At 35.5% G+C, this 21,095-nt stretch overlaps 1 protein-coding gene across 1 annotated transcript in view; it reads right to left on the bottom strand.

The window, feature by feature from the left end:
- Positions 1–21,095, bottom strand: part of MALRD1 (MAM and LDL receptor class A domain containing 1) — a 543,727-nt gene that overhangs the window by 158,766 nt on the left and 363,866 nt on the right. The window contains 1 exon segment of the mRNA XM_087815868.1: positions 19,510–19,671. Within this exon segment, the coding sequence (XP_087671994.1) occupies positions 19,510–19,671 (162 nt within the window).

Below are 21,095 nucleotides of genomic sequence, written 5' to 3'. Positions count from 1 at the left end.
TGTGGTTTTAATTTGCACTTCTCTGATGATTCGTGACATTACGCATCCTTTCATATGTCTTTTGGCATTCTATATGTTCCATCTGGAGAAATATCTATTCAGGTCCTTTGCTCATTTCTTAACTGGAGTGGTTCTTTTTTTTATGTTAAGTTGTCTGAGTTCTTTATAAATTTTGGATATTAACCTTTTATTGAATGTATAGTTGGCAAATACCTTCCACCATTAAATAGGTTGACTTTCCATTTTGTTGATGGTTTCCTCTGCTGTGCAAAACCTTTTTAGTTTGATGTAGTCCCATTTGTTTATTTTTCCTTTTGTTTCCCTTGCCCTAGGAGATGTATTAGAAAAATATTGCTACAATAAATGGCCGAGATATTACTGCCTATGTTTTTTTACGGTATCGAGTGTAACATTTAAGTCTTTAATCCATTTAGAGTTTATTCTTGTGTATGGTGTAAGAAGGCGGCTTATTTTCATGTATCTGTCCAGTTTTTCCAACACCAATTTTTGAAGAGACTATCTTTTTCTCACTGTATATTCTTGCCTTCCTTGTCATAGATTAATTGACCATATAGGTGTAGGTTTATTTCTGGGTTCTTTATTCTGTTCCATTGATGTAAGTGTCTGTTTTTATGCCACTACCATACTGTTTTGATTAGTGTAGCCTTGTAGTGTAGTTTGATATCAGGTATTGTGCTACCTGCAACTTTGCTCTTTTTCAAGATTGCTTTGGCTACTCAGGGTCTTTTGAGGTTCCATATAAATTTTAGGATTATTTGTTCCAGTTCTGTGAAAAATGCCATTGGTATTTTAATAGGGATTAGATTGAATTGCTTTGGATATTATAAACATTTTAATGATGCTGTAATTCTTCTTATTCATGAGCAGAAGATAGTCTTACATTTATTTGTATCTTCTTCAATTTCTTTCTGAAATGTGTTATAATTTTCTGAGTACAGTTAGTTATTTTATCTCCTTGGTTAAATTTATTCCTAGGGTGTGTGTTTTTGATGCAATTGTAAATGGCATTGTTTTCTTAATTTCTCTTTCTGATAGTTCATTATTGGTGTATTAAAATCCAACTGAATTCTGAATTATTTTTATATTCTGTTACTTTACTGAACTCACTTATCAGTTCTAATAAATTTTTTTGGTGGAATCTTTAGAATTCTCTCTATATAGTATCATGTCATATGCAAATAATGACAATTTTTTTTCTTCCATTCCAATTTAAATGCCTTTATTTTTTCTTGCTGAATTGTTAGGGTTAGGATTTGCAATACTAAAAGTGATGAAAGTGAACAACCTTGTCTTGTTCCTGATTTTAAGTAAAACACTTCATTTTTCCTTGTTGACTCTGATGTAAACTGTGCATTTGTCATATATGGACTTTATTATGTTGAGGTATGTTCCTGCCATTCCCACTTTGCTGAGCATTTTTATTATAAATAGGTGCTGGATTTTGTCAAATGCTTTCCTGTATCTATTGTTATGATGATGTGATTTTTATCATTCATTTGGTTTATGTGGTGTATCACATTAATTGATTTTTCTGTACTAATCCAACCTTGCATCCTGGGAATAAGTCCCACCTGATCATGGTGTTTGATATTTTTAACATATTGCTGAATTAGGTTTGCTAATATTTTGTTGAGGATTTTTACATCTATGTTCATCAGGGATATTGGCCTATAATTTTCTTTTCCTTTTTTTAAAAAAAATATATTTTTATTGATTTTTAGTGAGAGAGGAAGGAAAAGGGAGAGAAAGAGAGAAACATCAATTGTCTGCCTCCCTCATGCACCCTGACCAGGGTCACAACCTGGGCATGTGACCAGACCAGGAGTTGAACTGACAACCTTTCGGTACAGGGGATGCTCAACCAACTGAGCCATACTGGCCAGGGCTAATTTTCTTTTTTTGTAATGTCTTTGTCTGGTTTTGAAATCAGAGTAAAGCTGGCCTTGTAAAATAAGCTTGGAAGCCTTGGTTCCTCTTGAATTTTTTGGAGTAGTTTGAGGTTAGTTGTTAATTGTACTTTGAATGTTTGGTAAAATTCACCTGTGAAGCCATCTAATTCAAGACTTTTTTTGGCGGGGAGTTTTTAAATTACTGATTCTATTTAGTTAGTAGTTATCGGTCTATTCAGACATTTTGTTTCTTCTTGACTCAGTCATGGAAGACTGTATGTTTCTAGCAATTTGTCCATTTCTCCCAGATTGTTCAATTTGTTGGCAAATTTATTTTGTATGTAAATAGCCACAGTTACTTTCTACTGGAGAGTAAGACTATTAAACACTGACCAGTTTCTCAAATCTTGAAATGGATTAAACTTCTTCACTTCCTATTCCAAATTTCCTATTTCATATTTATTTTCCCCAGTATTTACTTTTATTATAGCAACTACTAAAAACAAGTTTAGCAAAGATATGATATTGTGAGGAATGTAGGATAATCTAATATTTTCATTTTAAGACTATATGATGAAATTTAATTTTAAAATATATATAATCCACTATGTATAATAATAACCCATAATTTCACTGAAGCATATCTATATCAATAAAAGCTAGCAATTCCAATTATTAGTTAGGGGACTCTGGGTGAGTTTTCAAAATATAACCCACCTAACCCCCTCTAATTTGCTTATTTAACTTTGGTCTTATAAAATCCTACACCTAAACACAAAAACCAGAAACGCTGCTTAACCTTTTGAAAGTATTAATAGATATATATATGAATTATCCAGGAACTATGTACTGTATCACAAATTTATAAAACCTTACAATGGATTATATTTTCAGAAATAGACTCATTCTGTATCTAACAAGTTCAGACTAGATCCACTTTCAAACATTTATAAAATTTCACTTGCTTCATTGAGAATTACCTATTTATATACCTAGCAAAATCCTTAGAGAAGGTCACTCTAGCATCCCACACAAAGTTCAGAATGTTTTAAAGGAGATAATAAAGCTTAAAAGTCTCAATTGCCAAGGCATGTTTAAAATGTAATGGTAAATCATTAAACCAGTTCACTTTATATGTGACTGGAATGATCAACAACATTCAGGCACAATTTTTTTGTTGGTTTGATTTTGGACTGTTTTACAGCTTTCTATTGGCCATTTTAAAAGTTACTTAACTTTCATATATTAGATCTTATGCATTCAGTTAAGTTTGTAAAATCTATGATACATTAATTAAATACTACTAAATGTAGTACACCTGAATGTGGGCATTCATTAAATATGCCTGAGTTTTTTCTCTCCCCACATTCTCTTTCTTCTGATATTTTCTGTACACTTTCAGTTTAATACTTTAGTTTTGCTTGTATAGGTTTTATGATTATAAGTTTTTAATATTCTTAAGATACAGAACTTATATTTCACATCTAAGTCAAAATCAGGCACTAATAGAAGTTTCTCGTTAACACTCCATTTTTACCTTAGAAACTCTTTAAAGAATTGCATACATTTTTGAAAACTGGCCTCTACTTACTGTCCAATAGTGTAAATTTGCATCAAAGTGTACTGTGTTACTTGACATTGAAATATCCAAGGGTACGGGCCACATTCCCAACCCATCCCCATGCTTCACAGAACTGGTTTCATTTTGGTGTTGGCAGAGAGAGAAGATTCTAATTTGTCTTTTAGATATTATTAGCTACAATCTTGAGTTTTTGAAATGTTCCCTTGAATTATCATGCTGCAAGGTAATAAGTTGGACATTTCTTTTTTAAAAAGACAGTTAATACTTTTAAAAGAAAGCAGTATTTTTACAGCTCCCGTGCCCTCAGCAGAATCCCACTCCCTTGCACTGGGGTCAAATCATAAAAGACAATTTCCCACTTCAAGTGATCTGAATTCACTCCTTGCTTTAAATTGTAGGCCATTTTAGTCCTTTTTTTCCTCTTGCTCATAAAATAAACCTGCCTAATGGCTTTTTAAAAATGCAGTGCAATGTGCCTCTCTTTCAAAATAGCAAACTCCTTTCTTCCTCAGCGTCAGGCTGGCTAAAGCTTGGCTCCACACCCCGTCATTTCTGCCTGTCAGTTGCTCTAAAATGAAGGTGCTTAATGACCATCAGTGGAAATGCCCTCAATCTCTTTTTGCACTTTCATTTCCCACCCCGTGCCCTATTTTCAAGGTGCTGGCTATTTGTGCCTCAAAGTTTTAAAGGCCGTGAAGTGTGAGCGTGCTCAGAGAGAGAACAGATGTTTCCTCACAGCTGCCAAAATGGCAGCAACAGTCGGTGCCGCTGAAGTCAAATGACACTCTCTCATGGTGTTTGATAGAAATGTCTGTCATTACATCACTTTTTTGAGCTTTTTGAAGGGCTGTATAATGAATGGATTAGGCATTTCTCTATTTCTGTCTTTCCCAACAGTTTATTTTTCAGGCATTATTCTCTTTTGAGAGTAATTATTATCTATTAAAAACCAGTTTTCAGCAGAATGTCTCATTTTAACACTATTTACTATTATCAGATTTGATGCCTTAATTTCTTCCCCTCACTATGCATCAATCTGATATAAAAATGAAGCTTCGGACTGTGACCTACCAACACAGGGTAGATGCATCTTATTTTGAAAGCTTCTAATTGCTCAGCAGCAAGTACATCTCAGTCACATGATGGTTATATATGGATGGAATTGTTTGGCACCTCCTATAAGTCTAAGTAGAGGCAAAGAATTCCAAACCTCTTAATTCTCATATTAGAAGAACCCAGAAGAACCTCTTTATGTGTAACTTTCCTTCCAAATGCCTTTGGAAACATGCATTGACTTAAAAGCATCTCTGAGATTTCATTTCATTTGCCAAATTGAGATTAAAAAGAAAACTTGTTTCCTAGCCATGTAGGAAGAAAAGAGCTAATAAATTATAAACCTTTTTCTTTAGGTAAGTGATAAATAGCAAGAGCTTTGACTTCGTTTAGATTTGAGGTCCATTTAAACTGGAAGAATGTGGAAAGCAAATAGCAGAAGAATATTTGTTTTAATGAATATGTAATGAGCAGAAACCGTGGGCATGATTGCCTATTAGTTAAGCCTGCAGGCGCTGGAGCTGTGGGTTTCAGTTCATATCTTTACTCTACCCCTTACTAGGTATGTGACCTTGGGAAACCTATTTAAATTCTCTAGGACTATAATTATAGTAGATATTTTAGCTTCATGGAATTGTGGTAAAAATTAAATGACACGCTATATGTAAAGTGCTTAGAACACAGTTGCAAATTAGTGCTGTTCTCCTAAGAAACATAGAGAATAGATAATAAAGATTATTTTAGCAGTAGTAAAAGGCTATCAATAACAAGTTATTGATTGAATAACTACTACTACATAGAAAGCAGCATGTTTTTCATTTGGATGTTAGGGAGATAAGCAAATCATGGCTTGGAAAATATGAAACATAACCCGAAGAATCTAAGGATAAAAGTTATCAACATGTACTATTGAGAAGACAAGCTCTAGATCAGACTATCTGGGTTCAAATTCAAACTTCGATACTTGTCTTTGACTTTGGAAAAAATCATTAAATCCCCACTATGTCTCATATTCATCATCTATCATATGGGGAATAATAATAATAATAAATAACACAGCTCATTGAGATTATTATGAAGCTGTAATACCAACTATTGATGTAAATCCTAACTGCTATATTGTTTAACAATTAAAAGATGGCTTACATTTGGTGATTGAGGAAATACTTTATAAAATATATGTCATTATATCATTACATTGAAGGAAATAGTGGAGATGGTAGCAGGCAAAGAAATCAGTTTAGAGTGACAATGATCATTCTAAAAAAAATTACAATGTGGGCGATGTCTGGTTTCTAGTCCAGCATGTATGGAGCTTGAAAGGCATCAGTCTCATCTTCGACACAAGAACAAAAAGCTGAACTAACTAAAACTCAAAAACTCTTCTTAGATCCATCAGACATTAAAGTAGAGGTTACAGAACAAACCGCCTCCCCCAAACTGGCGAGACAGGTGGGCAGATGCAGTTTAGTGGAGCGGAACCTGGGGAGCAGGAGGCGCCCATGGAGCCCATGCTGGGTGAGGAGCATGTCAGCTGAATTAACAAGCTGGGGGCTCAGTGTGGACAAGCTGGAGATATGGGAATTCCAGGGGGACAAATCTTAGGGGAACTCTCAAAGTTTTGCCTCCAGAAGCCCTAACAACTTCTCAGTGACAACTGGAGAAAAATCCTCTCTGCTTTCTTCAGGGAGATGGGAAAGTAGCCATTCTGAAGGATGTCTATTTTTCTTAGCCAGGTCTAGATAGACATCCTTTCCCAGGTAAGGGGGCAGGAGAATTGAGAAGCACTTGTGAAGGGCACAGCAAAAGGCTTGCTAAAGTCACAGGATTGCAGATGCTTCCCTTCCCCTGACTTTATCATCTAACACATTTCCACCTCACCACCCCATCCATAAGGCTCCTGGACATTAGCAAGGAAGTAGAACTGAAAGGACTTTATCTCTCAGACCTTATTTAAGTCTCTAGGGGAACAAAAATCAGACAAGGGGGACAAAAGCAAGGCTGCTAGAGGAAATGTTACCTTTTGACACTTAGAGCAAACAGTAAACACAACCTTACTCAGGCAAGATAAAAACTTAACTGTTTACCGAAGTTCCTTTTACCCAGTGCATTGTGTCCACTACCAAGAAAAAATTACAAGTCATGCTAAAACAATGTGACCTAACGTTGACGTTTCTAAGGCCCAAAGCATCTTTGAGGAGCAAGATCAGAGTCTGCAACAGAACAACATAAGAACTAAAATCAGAAATGCAATTGCATTTCTGATTTTAGTTCTTATGTTATTGGTCATCCACTGTTGGTCCCTGGTGTAGTGATCCTCTTTTACCAAATACAGTCCCAACTTTCATAGAGCTCATATTCTAGCCCTATCAGGAATATTAATCCTGCACCTACGTGAAGAGTGGCTGGTATAGGAGAATATGTGCATTGGGGATGTTTCTTTGACATCTGCAATAGCCCAATGACGAATTAAGATGACAGAAGTGGAAATGCAAAACAGGGAAAAAGGAAAACATGTAAGTTGAGAATGAAGAGCTGACAGAATTTGAAACTGAGAGAAAATTAAGTGTTAACAGTGATATTGTCAGTAACAAATACAAGGATGAGGGCAGAGTGGGGAGACTCTTCCTGAAAGGAAGATAAGTTTGAGTTTGGATATGTGACTGGGAGATACTCGAAATTACCCAGCTGGCACTTAAAAATGTGAGACTAGAATGTGGAAATAATTACTAAATACATGCAAGAATTAGCACATTTTTGAGCAAGGAAAGAATAAAAATCTGCACAAACAAAAATACAGGAAGAGATTAAAAAAAGTAAACTCAGAGTATTGGGTAGGGCTCACATTTAGGATTTAGAAGGAGAAAGAAATAGCTTCAATGATAGATATGGCATTAGAAAAAAAAAAAAGAGCACAGTCTGCTGCAGTGAAAACAAAGATTAAAGTTTCAGGAGGGTGTGGATTGGTCTATAGTATCAAATGCATCATAAAAAGAGTCAGGTGATTATGATTATGGAATCAATAAGAGAGAGCTGGAATATAAGCTCTATGAGGGTTAGGGCTCTATTTGGTAAACAAGGATCAGTACAAGGTCTAGACCAGTGACCAACAGTGGGTGACCAATAATTATTCGCTGATGAAGTAATATTTTTGCAGAAGGCAGAGTGTAGAGAACCAAAGAAGGTGTGTGTAGTGAGGCAAAAGATACAAACAATGTGCGGGAAATAGTATTTTAGGATATAATCATGAAAAACAACAATATTCAGAATGAAAGAGAAGTTAGCTTTAGATATTTCATTTTCTTTCTTTTTTTTCTCCTCCAAGGAAATTGAGAATTGTGATGCTTGAAGTCAAAACATATGCTGTAGTGATAGAGAAGTGGTGCCAGGATCCTTTAACAACAAAAAAAAGAGGAAATACAAAGAGGCAGGTTTGAGAAGGTAGAAAGAGATATGTTTAATGGTTCATTATTTTACTGAAAAAGAAAGTCTGCAAATAAATATGCATTTAGCAAATTCCTTTTCGAGAAACTATGATGCTTAGTTACTTGCAGAAAGATGAAATAATTAACCTAAAAGAATTTCAGATTACTTATTCAGAGTTTAATCTTGTCCTCCAGGATTCTAAAAGAATTGGTTCATTCACATGCTTTTCTCTGAATACTGTGTCTCACAGATGATACCCTTTGGCATTTCGTAAAAAGAAAACATCATCTGGGTCCTAGTACGTAGTTAAATAAACCAAGACGAAGGAAAGAAAAACAGGAATTAAGATTATGTTTCTCCCCAGAGGCAGAAACATTTGCTATGAATTGGATGGGGTACTGATTCATAGGGCACATGTATATGATCGGAAGGGGTTCATGGTCTGAGCCCAGAATGCTTTTTTGTAACAATATTGAAATCACTGTCTGATCATGAGAACTGTTGAAGAACCAGAAGAGTTATAGATGATCTGGGCTTGTTCTTGCTGCCTAATCATCACTAAAGTAAACTCTCTGTCTCAGAGAAAACTGAATACCAATGGAAAACAGAATGCCAATGGTCTAAACACTCACTCTGATTTCATGAAGAGAACTGTGTTTATTCTAATAGGTAAACAAATGATTCACATCATTTGTTGCCTCTTTGCAGTGAGAAAACTAAATCTGCAAGACAAATTCTGAGACTTATCAGCCAAAATCTTCCTAGTTCTATTCCTTGGCATTGCTATGTACTTGGAGTAGAAAATTTGTGTTTCTAAAATGTAACACAAGACAAAGAATTGCAGAAATGACACTGAGCTGCGGTAAGAAAATGGCAACTAGAGTCAATAAGAAATGTAGAACAAACATACTTGTTTGTTTTGAGCCCTTTGATATTGACAAAATGCCACCCATTTAATATAGCAAAACTATCACTTCCAACGCTTGTGTGTTTTAGAAGAGAAACTACCAATTATTCATTATTTGTACGATCATCAAATTGATATATTTCAAGAAGTGTTGAGAATGTCATATTGAGCTGTAGAGATTGATCGATACTAGTATGGGCTTTTGCTTTGGAGAGACATGGGTCCCAATGATAGATTCAAGTGCCTTCTGAATGGCTGGGGGGAAATTATTTACTCTCTCTGTGTATCAGTTTCCTCTTCTGAAAAAGCCTCAAGGTAAATATGAGGATTAGAGGAAAAAGCTTGAATAAAGCCAGGTACGTGGTGATCGGCACTCAGGGAATGGTAGTATGTATAGTCACATTGATATTTGATGACAAGAGGGGAGGACCAGAGAAAATACTAATATTCATAATGCAAATACATGCTATCTTGCATAACTTCAGCATAATCAAAAGAAATATTGGCAATGACAGGAAATTAGAATAAGTACATAAACATTTTGTAGTTATGCTAAGCATCCATTTAGAGCAAGACAAATAAATAAGCAGCTTTAAAAATTAAGGAAAACAGGTAAAGCTTTTAAAATAGCCTGAGATAAATTCATACATTGTTACAAAATGAAATCCCACATCCTACCAGTTCAGACTATGGGGATAACGCTGTTTAATTTATTGCTAAAGCAAAGCATCCAAAGCAAATCAACTTAAATGACCAGTAATGACCCAGGTGGCAGGGGGGCCATCATGCTGATGGTCAAAATTCTGGTGAAAGTGGAGGTGGTGATGTGTGAGAACCATGATGCAGTGATTGCCACTAAACTTCAACCCAGTAATGTGGTAAGGCAAGGACCTTCCTATTCAAGAAACTTCAGGATATGATTCTCTGTAAGTGAAACAACTAAACATTTTATTAAAGAAAGCATCAGTCTGCCAAACAGAATTATCACATTATAGTACATATGAAAAACTTTTAAGGCTGTCACCTGAAAATGCAGATCTTATAAGGATTAATACAAAATTTATATATATATATATAAATATATATATAAACGATTCACATATTTAATTATGGAGATAATTAGGGATGTGTGATAACATCCCTGCCTTCATAAGGATGTTTTTACACAATCCTAAATATTGTCCAACAGGTCAGAGACTCTAATTTCATAAAAGAAACAAAGTATTAACTTCAATTTTAGCTATATATTAGAAAAAGAAAGACATGTACAAGATAAAGTAAATATGGACTTAATGACATTGGTTCTTCTCTTTGACAATTATTTGAGGACTAATTCAGAAATTAATAATAATTATATAATTATATTAATATTAATAATTCAAAAATAACTTTGATATAAGAAGGCTTCATATTATTTAACTATGAAGATGTAATATACATAGTATGCTATTATGAAGATAACATATCAGATTAGATTATAATTACACCACTTTGCTTTTTATATGCCTTTTTTTAAAGTATCTTTCCCTTAAAATAGAGTGGAGGTTAGCTAGATCATCTTTGCAGTCCCTAACTGCAAGTGTATGAATTCAGCATGAAGAGACGGCCCATCTTTAAAGATATGCAGAGATGGACACTCCAGTATTTCTTCAGTCAAGTCAAGTGTTTTATTCCCTTGATAAATAAGAAAGCCTTCCCCATGTCTCCAGTGAAATACAGAATAGGGCTGTTTAATCAAAACATACTGTGAGCCACATATGTAGCTTTAGACTTCTTAGTAGAAGCATTTAAAAAAGTGAAAAGAAATAGGTTGATTTATAGTAATGTATTTTATTTAACCTAATGTATCCTTAATGATTTAATTTCAACATATAATCAATGTACAACTTATTAATGAGATATCTCTTATGGGTTTCTTTGTTAATTTGTATTACATCTTCAAAATCTAGTATGTATTTTACACTTATTTTCCATTTTACTTTAGCACATCTCAGTTTGGCCCAGCCACATTTCAGCGGCTCAGTAGTTCCATACAAATAACTGTAAACCTACCTTTGTCCCACCCTGTATTTTTCAACGTGGTCACTGAAGCATAATACAAATCATAGTTGTTTTCCTTTCATATTTTTCTCAGACTTTAATCTCATTAGTAGTAGTAATACTACATCAGTAATTAACTCCCTTTGAAGTGTCTAAAAAACATGTATTAAGCAGAAATCTGCTCTGAACTGGTATCATAATAAATTCCAATGTATTATTTAAGAACCAAGTAAGACAAATGAAAGATTTACAAATCATATATACTTTTTAAAACCTCACCTGAGGCCCTAGCCGTTTTTCTTAGTGGTTAGAGCGTGGCCCCGTGGACTGAAGGGTCCTGGGTGCAATTCCTACCAAGGGCATGTACCTCAGTTGCAGGCTTGTCCCAGGCCCTGGTTGGGGTGCTTGTAGGAGGCAACCAATCGATGTGTGGGTGTTTCATTCTCTCTCACTCTCTCTGAAAAGCAATAGAAAAAGTATCCTCGGGTGAGAATTAAAAATAAATAAATAAATAATAAATCCTCACCTGAGGACATGTCTTCATTGATTTTAGAAAAAGAGGAAGAGAGAAAGAGAGGCAAGCATTGATGTGAGAAACAGCAATCCATTGCCTCTCATAGGCACCTCGAGTGGGAGTGAACGGGAAACCTAGGTATGTGCCCTGACTGGGAATCGAACCACGTCCTTTGGTGGAGGGATGACACTCTAACCAACTGAGCCACTTGGCGAAGGCATCGTATTTTTTGATATGTCTCAGTATCATTTGACTTTTCTATATCTAACTCTGTATCGCTGACCTAGCTCCAATTAGGTCAGCAAATGATTATGGGAATCTCCAGGTGCCAAATACCAGAGATCAGGGTGAGATGGTCATATAAGTCTGGACCGAAATATGAAGATTTAGGCAGAGCTGTAAATACGGACAGCGCATGCTACGGTGATGTCCTGAAGAAGGGCTTGGATTAAGCTTCTTTCACCAGAGGTTCAGGCTTAAAGAAGTCCTTTAGCTTTTTCCTCATGTACAATGTAGAAATAATGTCTGTACAGTCTGCCCAACAGGAAGGGCAATTATCATCTGCCTAGCCTGCAGGGCTCCGTCTACAACGGATCAAGTTATATTTGTTGAGCACTTTATGTTTTAAACTGCTATTAATGCATTAGAGCATTAGAGCATTAGCATCAGGAAGACTGGGGCATTGTCTGACCTTGAGCTGTGAATATAGACTTGCACAATAGTAAGCATGTGGGTTGTATCAAGCAGCATATTCCATTCCGGTCACTTGACAAACACTAGTTAATTCATACCCTCAGTTCCAATACATTGTGTGTGGTATTTAATAGGCATTCAAGAAATGCTTGTTGCATTAATTAATTCAAAATACACTGCTGTTTAAAAATACAGGAGATAGATCTAAATAACGTGAGACCTACACAAATATGTACCAAGTGCTATTTAATCTAAAATGCTGAGCCCAGCCGGGTGTGGCTCAGCGGTTGAGCGTCGACCTAGGATCCAGGCGATCGGGGTTCGATTCCCTGTCAGGGCACATGCCCGGGTTGTGGGCTTGATCAATGACTCTCTCATCATTGATGTTTCTGTCTCTCTCTCCCTCTCTTTTCCTCTCCCTGAAATCAATAAAGATATATTTAAAAAAAATAAAAATAAAAATAAAATAAAATGCTGGAGTGATTATAAAAATAGCAAAAAATGTGACTCCTAGAGTTTATAGTCTAATTGTGGAGATGGTCAATTATACCATTAAAATAAAAGGAAGTTATGGAGGAAGGGAAAACAGAGACAGCAGTCATGTACATTATACCTTTAGTTCATGACAAACAAATGTCACTCTTCCCATTAAATCCCCTATATACTAAATCTAAACACTATTCATGTACACACTACAGAGTGGATAAATGTTTGTAGTTTCTCTTTTCAGCTTCAGGAATGGCTCCAACAAGACTCATAACTAGGCTTGCAATGGGCATTGCAAATGTCCTCCTTATGTATCTAATTCTTCATCGTGGTAACAATAAGTGAAAAGATCAGTTTTAATTAACAGTAATGCTGTGATGCTTAGAAACAGGCTGTAAGCTCTTTGAATCTCTTGGCCTTCTCAGAAAGAATTTTGTTTTTCCCAGAGGGTCAAAATTAATTAATGTCCTTACAATTTATTTAGCAGCCTATTGTCTCAGAGATGCCTAAACAAGTTCAGTGAGCCATGTTAGTGTATCAGGATGATATAATCAAGTTGCTTTGAAGGGAACACTTTGTAAAAATATACTGTATCAAGTAGTAATTAACAGGGAGGATAATAAACTATTCTTCAGAATGATTACTTCTCTTTAGCTCTGGAAAACTTTACTTGTGTACAATATTGCATAAATAACCAGGCCAAAACTTTTATGTGGTCTTTAATGAACTCACATAACCTATGAAAGTTTAAAAAAATAAATAGTACCATTAATAGTCCTTAATTGTTCCATTAAAAGCTATCAATGGATCACTATGTCTATCTTTTTGAACATGTATGAAACCTTCTCATGTCCATTGGTTATACTTTTATCTTTTCCTACACTGAACCTAAATACTTTTTGTATCATTAATAATAGACTAGCAGACTTGCTCTTTAATTTTCAAATACTGTCTTAAGATTTAAAAAACATGCTGCAAACGCTATCAATGTTATCTAAAGAACTCACACAAAGAAAATGAACCAAAAATTCAGATACAGAGAACAAACTGATGATTGCCAGGTGGGAGGAACTGGGGGTAGGTAAGAAAAGGTGAAGGGACTGAGAAGCACAAAACAGTGATGGGGATGTAAAATACCACATAGAAAATAGAGTCAATAATATTGTAATAACTATGTATGGTGTGAGGTGAGTACTAAACGTATTGGGAGGATCACTTTGTAAAGTACAAACTATGCTGTATACCTGAAACTAAATATGATACCAGGTGTCAACTATAATTGGAAAATTAAAAAAAAAATTCACAGGCATTTGCATCTAGATATCACTGTCTGGATCTTAGTAGCAAAAGTAAAAATTTGTTTATTTCTCATAACTTCTTAAGTAAAGAAACATATACTTATCCCTAGGAATAATCATAAAAGTTAAGAAAATGTATATTCATTGTTACAATATTTTGTTGTTGTTGTTTGTTTGTTTTGTGAATTTTCACCCAAGGATATCTTTTCCATTGATTTTCAGAGAGAGTGGAAGGGAGGGAGGAGGAAGTGGGTCGAGAGAGTAGGGAGAGGAGAGAGAAAGAGAGAAACATTGATGTGAGACACACACATCGATACATCAATTGGTGCCTCCTGCACACGCCCCAACCAGGGCCCGGGATTGAACCTGTCACCTAGGTATGTGCCTTTGACTGGAACTCGAACCCGTGACCCTTCTGTGCTCAGGCTCTAAGGACTGAGCAACACAGGCCAGGGCCATTGTTGTGATATTTATATCACAACTATAAGAAATGTCACAACAACAAATATACATCTAAATATATATTCATTGTTGATATTTATTATAGCAAATGTTAGAAAATAATTTAACTTTAACATTAGATAATTTTATAAATTATGACATATCCAAAATTAAAATACTATGCTATAATTAAAAGTATATAAAAATATTCCATAACATAAAAACTTATTTACACTGTATTTTCCAAATTACTAAATGCAAAGCTTATAGATGGTTGTATCTCTCTACTGGGATTACTAGACAAGCTTTTCTTTTTTTCTGCTTAATTATACTTTAAAACTTTTAGAAAAAGATATAATCCTTAGTAATGTAAAATTGAGGAAATAAATATTGAAAAAATATATTTAAAAAATGAAAAGTAGTAGTTCAGGCTTTTTAAATGGTCAAATTTAAATATATTCACCACAATTCCACAAACACATAGATGTTCTACCATCACATGTATTTGATTTTCTTATGAGGTGCAATTTCTGTTTTGACTTGTTTTCTCTTTATTTTGGGATATATCCCCCTCCCCTTTACTCCAACCCTACTACCATCCAAGTAGTAATCCATGTTCATAAATACATATGTATCTTTTATTGTCCTTTCATCCATGCTCATATAGTTATGTATAGAAATACCTACCTACATATTTATTCATATGCACAAATAAAGGGTGTTAGTCACTTTGCTTTAGAAAAACTGGATCATACTATACAATCATTTTGCATATTCCTTCACTCCTTTAATAATATCTTTTGGAAATCCCTACACATCAAATGCATACATGAAACTGTTTTAGTGACTGCATGATGTTGCATGCTGTGTTTAACATGTGACACTGGCCTCCAGGTTGTTCCTCCAGGTTCTCAACTGAAGTGGGGGCTGGAAAGGTGGTGATTTTGGCCCCCAGGGAATAGTTGGCAATTTCTAAAGACATTTTAAGTTGTCAAGACTAGGAGAGAAGTGCTACTGCAAGTAGTGGCAGAGATCAGGGATGCTGCCAAATTCCTACACTGCACAGGACGGCCCCACAACAGTTACTTCGATGACCCAAACCATCAATACATCTAAATATATATTCATTGTTGAGCCTAGGTTGAGACACTGACCAGGCATACTATGATCTTAGGGCATTTGGTGCTGGCTGTCACTCTGCTGTCACTCTGTCACTTTCCTTGGGTGTCCACATGGCTCACTCCTTCACCTCTTTCAAGTCTTTTCTCAAATGGCATTTTCTCAATGCAGCCTACTTTGACCAACCCATTTAAACTGCTCTCCCCCCCTACCCCTTTCCCCATCAAATGCAATGCGCGCACCCATCCTTTGGCCTTCTCAGTCCTACTTATTCCATTTCTCTCACCTTCTAACGGTCCAGATCATCTATTTACTTACTAAGTTTGTTCATTACTTTGTCTCTCCTCGTAAAACGTGAACTCCACTTCCACAGCAATTTTTACCTGTTTTACTCACTAATGTGTTCCCAGGACCCACAACAATGCCTGGGCCTCAATAAACCAATAAAGCAGCAAAGGAACAAATAAATAAGTGTATGAATAATGGGCATTCATTTTATTTCCCTTTTTTTTCAACTACAAATAATGCGGAAGTAAATATCCCTATACGCATGAGCTTCTCTGTTGGTCTTTTTTCTTTTTTCTTTTTTTTCTTCTATATGGCCAGAATACTTTCCAAAATGGAAAATTTCCCATAACCATGTACAAGTATCTTTCTCCTGTTCCCCTCCCTACTCCTTCCCTCAGCCATTTATAGGTGGCTTTGAAAACCTTTTCCTGTCTTTTTATTATTTAATCTTCATTTTTCTGATGACTTGTGAACTTGAGCATCATTTGATATATTTGTTGATTATATGAATTTGTCTATGAATTGGTATGCAAAACTTTTCTGGTTGTTAAAATTGTCGTTTCTAGTAAGTTTGTAAAAGTTATTTATATAATCTTATTTATAATCTGTAAAGAAAATTTTCTAACCTATTATGTGCCTGTTGATTTTGTTTATGGAAGTTTTAGAACACAGTTACAACTTCACATAATGAAATACGTACATCTTTTCTTTTATAGCTTCTGAACATTTGGAAATTAGATCCTGCCTTTAAAATGCACATTGTTTTACCCACTGCTTTCTTGCAAGAATTTTATTGTTATTATTTGTTACATGTAAGTCCTTAATCAATCTTGACTATATTTCTGTATATAAAATATACAGAAGAAAAATGGGTTTAATTTCGTTTCTTTCCAGGTGAATAACCAGATGTACCAGCACTGTATTAAATAATACATCTTTTTTTTCATTGAATTAACATTGTTATATATTAAATGCTCTTAATTACTGACCTCAGTGTCTTGACTCTCTTTTCTGTTCTTTTAACATATAACCTGGTGTATACTAACTTCATGTTTTTTAAGGAGAAAAAAATAACTTGGTAAAAGGAAGAGAAAATACAACTTGGCAGGTCAAAAGAAATAAGAATATTCAATATGAGAATGAATTAGGGAACAACTTTAAATACGAATGGGCACACATGTTATAACTAAGCATCATATCATTTTCACTCGGCCTGAAATATAAATAAAACTTGTTTTCTTCTCACTAGCCATAAAATGGCTGGGCCAACCTCATATACTTTTTCTATAAAAAGTTATTTTAATTCCTTTTAAACTTGTTCTTTCTCATTGTGCCTATGCTTTTATCCTTCTGAGTAACATTTTATTTGTTAGGTTTCTCTAGAAAAGCAGAACTAATAGAATGCATATAAAGATATTTATTATAAGTAAATGGCTCATAAGCGGATATCAGCAAGCCTCAGATCTGCAGTGTGGGCCAGCAGGCTGGACACACAAGAGAGTCAATGGTGTAGATGAAGTACAAAGGCAGCCTGTTGGGGAAATTAACTTTTGCTTGACCTGCCCATCTGTTTTGTTCTATTTAAGTCATCAACTGATTAGATGAAGACCACCCGCATAATGGAGGGCAATCTGCTTGAAGTTTACTGATTTAAATGTTAACCTCATGACATATAAATGGCTAATATGAAAAGATGCTCAATATCACTAATCATCAGAGAGATGCAACTTAAAACCACAATGAGATATCACCTCACACCTGTCAGAATGGCTGCCATCAATACATTAACAAACAACACGTGATGGCGAGGATGTGGGGAAAGGGGGACCCTCGTGCACTGTTGGTGGGAATGCAGATCGGCGCAGCCACTGTGGAATATTGTATGGAGTTTCCTCAAAAAATTAAAAATGGAACTGCATTATCACCCAGTGGTTTCACTTTTAAGTATATATCAAAAGAAACCCAAAACACTAATTTGAAAGAATATATGCACCTGTGTTCATTGCTTATGGAGGCAAACTAACTGCCATCAATAGATGAGTGCATAAAATAGTTGTGGTACATATATACAACGGAATACTACTCGCCCATAAGAAAGAACAAAATCTTATTATTGCAACAACATGGATGGACCTACAGGGTATTATGCTAAGAAAAATACGACATTCAGAGAAAGACAAATACTATATGGTTTCACTTATATGTGGAATCTAAAGAACAATATACACAAACAAAACAGAGACAGAATCATAGATACAGAGAACAGACTGATGGTTGCCAGATGGAAGGAGAGTTGGGGTACTGGGTGAAAAGGTGAAGGGATTGAGAATTACAGACTGGTAGTTACAAAATAGTCAGGGATGTAAAGTACAGCATAGGGAATACAGTCAATAATGCTGTAATAACTATGTATGGTGCCAATTGGATGCTGGAAATATCAGGGGGAACACTTTGCAGAGTGTATGATTGTCTAACTACTATGTTGTCCACCTGAAACTAATACAAAATAATGTTGAATGTAAAATGTGAAAAGAAAATGGTGTCCTGGACAGGCAGCTCAGGGGTTGGAGTGTCTTCCCGTACACCAAAAGTTTGTGGATTCAATTCCTGGTCAGGGCCCATACCTAGGTTTTGGGTTCAGTCCCCAGTTGGGGAGTGTACAGGAGGCAACTGATCGATGTTTCTCTCTCACATTGATGCTTCTCTCTCTCTCTCTTCCTCTCTCTCTAAAAATCAATAAAAACATATCATCTGGTGAGGATTAAAAAAAATAAATGTTGCCTGGCTAGTGTGGTTCAGGAGTTGACCATCAATCTACTCTCCAGGAGATCCCTGTTTGACTCCCAGTTAGGTCACATGCCCGAGTTTCAGGCTTGATCCTCAGCAGAGGGTGTGCAGGAGGCAGCTGATCAGTGACTCTCTCACTGACATTTCTCTCTCTCTCTCTCTTCTTCTCTCTGAAATCAATAAATATATATTTTAAAAAATTAAAAAATATTAACCTCATCCAATAACTCCTCTAAGTTGATACATAAAATTAACCATCGCAAAATTCTTAAGTTGTTGTTTATTACTAAGAAAACTTTTTATAAAAATAGTTACTTTTTATTCCTAGGAAAAGTTAATTCCTAAGAAAAGAAAAGTACTGAGTAGGCAAGACTTCAGGGTCAAAGTAAATGAAGTTATAAGCCTACTTATACTCTAACTCTATTAACTGTAAAACCATTAAAGATTACATTAATCTCAAGTCACAGGGCACAAAGCAAAACCTGTCAAGACTTTGTAGATGCTCATTCCTCCATCACCACTTACCTTTTATGTCTCTGTCCTGGCACTTCAGAGGGACTAGAATAAAATTGGTGGCTGGCTACTGGCCATTGTGGCATCATGAGAACTCTTATCATTGCTAATTATAAACCTTTGCCTATTGCATGCATTAATTGGATTGCCCCCTACTTGTCCCTGCCCTGATTGGAGATTTAAGGGATACATTTAGGGTAGAGGAAATAAAATCTGTGAGTCTCTTAAAATATGAGTCATGGAGTAGCAATGACAGTTCTGAGTCTATTCAGTAATTCACGGGTTAAATAGAAAGGACAAACTCTCTTTTCATACGCCCTATTGATTTTTACTCCCCACCCCCACTCCCATGCCCCTCCCATACATAAGGGATGCACTCCAGCATTCACTCAAATAGATAAAACAGTTTCCAGGAGTTGTTTACTTGGCCTGTGTATCTCTAGCAGATTTACCTGGTGTATGATCAGAGTCTGCACTCAGTGCTTCAGCAGGAATTCTGCTGCCAATAGCCCAGTCCAAGTCATCTCCAGAGTCTTGAGTAAGACTGCAGGCCATGGTCCAGTTTCCTGAAGCTGTTTCAAAACTGCAGCTTCCTGCTGTGGTTGTGTACTGGCCTAAGGAGACAAAAATTTTAACGGAATGTTCTGAAAATCCATATCGCACTTGATATTACACTACATTAGTGGTGATTTTAATTAGTGTCTGTATATCCTAAATCTTTATAAATAAATTTATAGAACCAGGACATTTGCAACCATTGATAACATCAGCTGTACACTAGCTTTTTTATCACAGGGTCTAGAAGTAGTGCAAGAATATTGTCATTCATCCATTAAGGAGTTACATGGATTGACTAATAATACATATAGATGAAAGATAAAACTGTCTACATATAAACAATGAACATAAAGTTATGATAACACTGATGATAACTCAGTTCCAATAAATCAATATCTTCAGTTGTCCTGTGTACTCTGGTGTTTGAACAGCATAGACCATTAGAGAGACAAAATCATTTACTAAAGAAAAGGTGCCTTTGGGAGAAACAGTGAACTGTATGGACACAAACCCTTTCTGCATACCACACCAATCACCCACGTACAGCATCTCAGCGCTAGGCAGTAAATAATGAGAGACGTTCTCTACTAAAAGTGCTGATTGATAACTCATTAAAATTAAGTTATTCACAATAGAGAGTCCTAGGTAATAACTGAGTTGTTGTGCTAATAGCTAGTTGAGATAATAGCTAGTCAGCTGTGAAAAGTGCCATCATCACACCCTGATATCTGCTTTCATTTTTCTTTTTCTTGTTTTGCGCAGCAGTTATTGTATTAGAGCAACCACCGTAAAAATGAATTATTGGGTGACTGAATCGGCATGAATCAACTGAGACTGTCATTGACTTTTCCTTTTTTTTCCCCCCCAGAAAGATGAAGTTTGTGTTATTTTTAACATTTCTTCTTCACGTGGTTTCTCGCTTAACACTTTTTCTTAACATAAAACTAATGTTAGCCTATAGAAACTTCAACAGAAGGAAAAACTTGCTGTTAAAATGGACACCAAACATATAGCAAACATAGCTTTCATATTTTTATAGAAAATATTCTGGATCTCAGAGTATTTTCATAAAGTATTAGCACTTCACATCCCAGGCATGACGGCATCTTATGCCCAAATGTAAAATCATTTTTAATTATGTACCTTTCTTTCATTCATTCTACATAACTTACAATCCATTGATTTTTATGTGTTTCTCTATGGGCCCTGTATATCTTTCTCTATGCTTTTCAGTACCAAACCTATGGTATAGATAGGTTGATATTATGCAAACAATATGGATGAAAGTGAGAGATTCAGTTCTCCGGGTGTTTAGTTAACACAACTGCAAACATGCAGAATCTGCCAATGTACAAACAAGACAGCCATTGCGGGTTCTTCAGAATAATATCACATGCAGGTTCTGCACTGCTCTATGTCTGTGTAGCTAACTCCCTGACACACAGGCCCTCCAATAATTATCCTACATCTTTTCTGTTCT

The sequence above is a fragment of the Miniopterus natalensis genome, chromosome 1, assembly GCF_054644295.1.
Source record: "Miniopterus natalensis isolate mMinNat1 chromosome 1, mMinNat1.hap1, whole genome shotgun sequence".
Lineage (NCBI taxonomy): Eukaryota > Metazoa > Chordata > Mammalia > Chiroptera > Miniopteridae > Miniopterus > Miniopterus natalensis.
The sequence above is the reverse complement of the archived record's forward strand: the minus strand, read 5'-3'. Positions and strand labels throughout refer to the sequence as shown.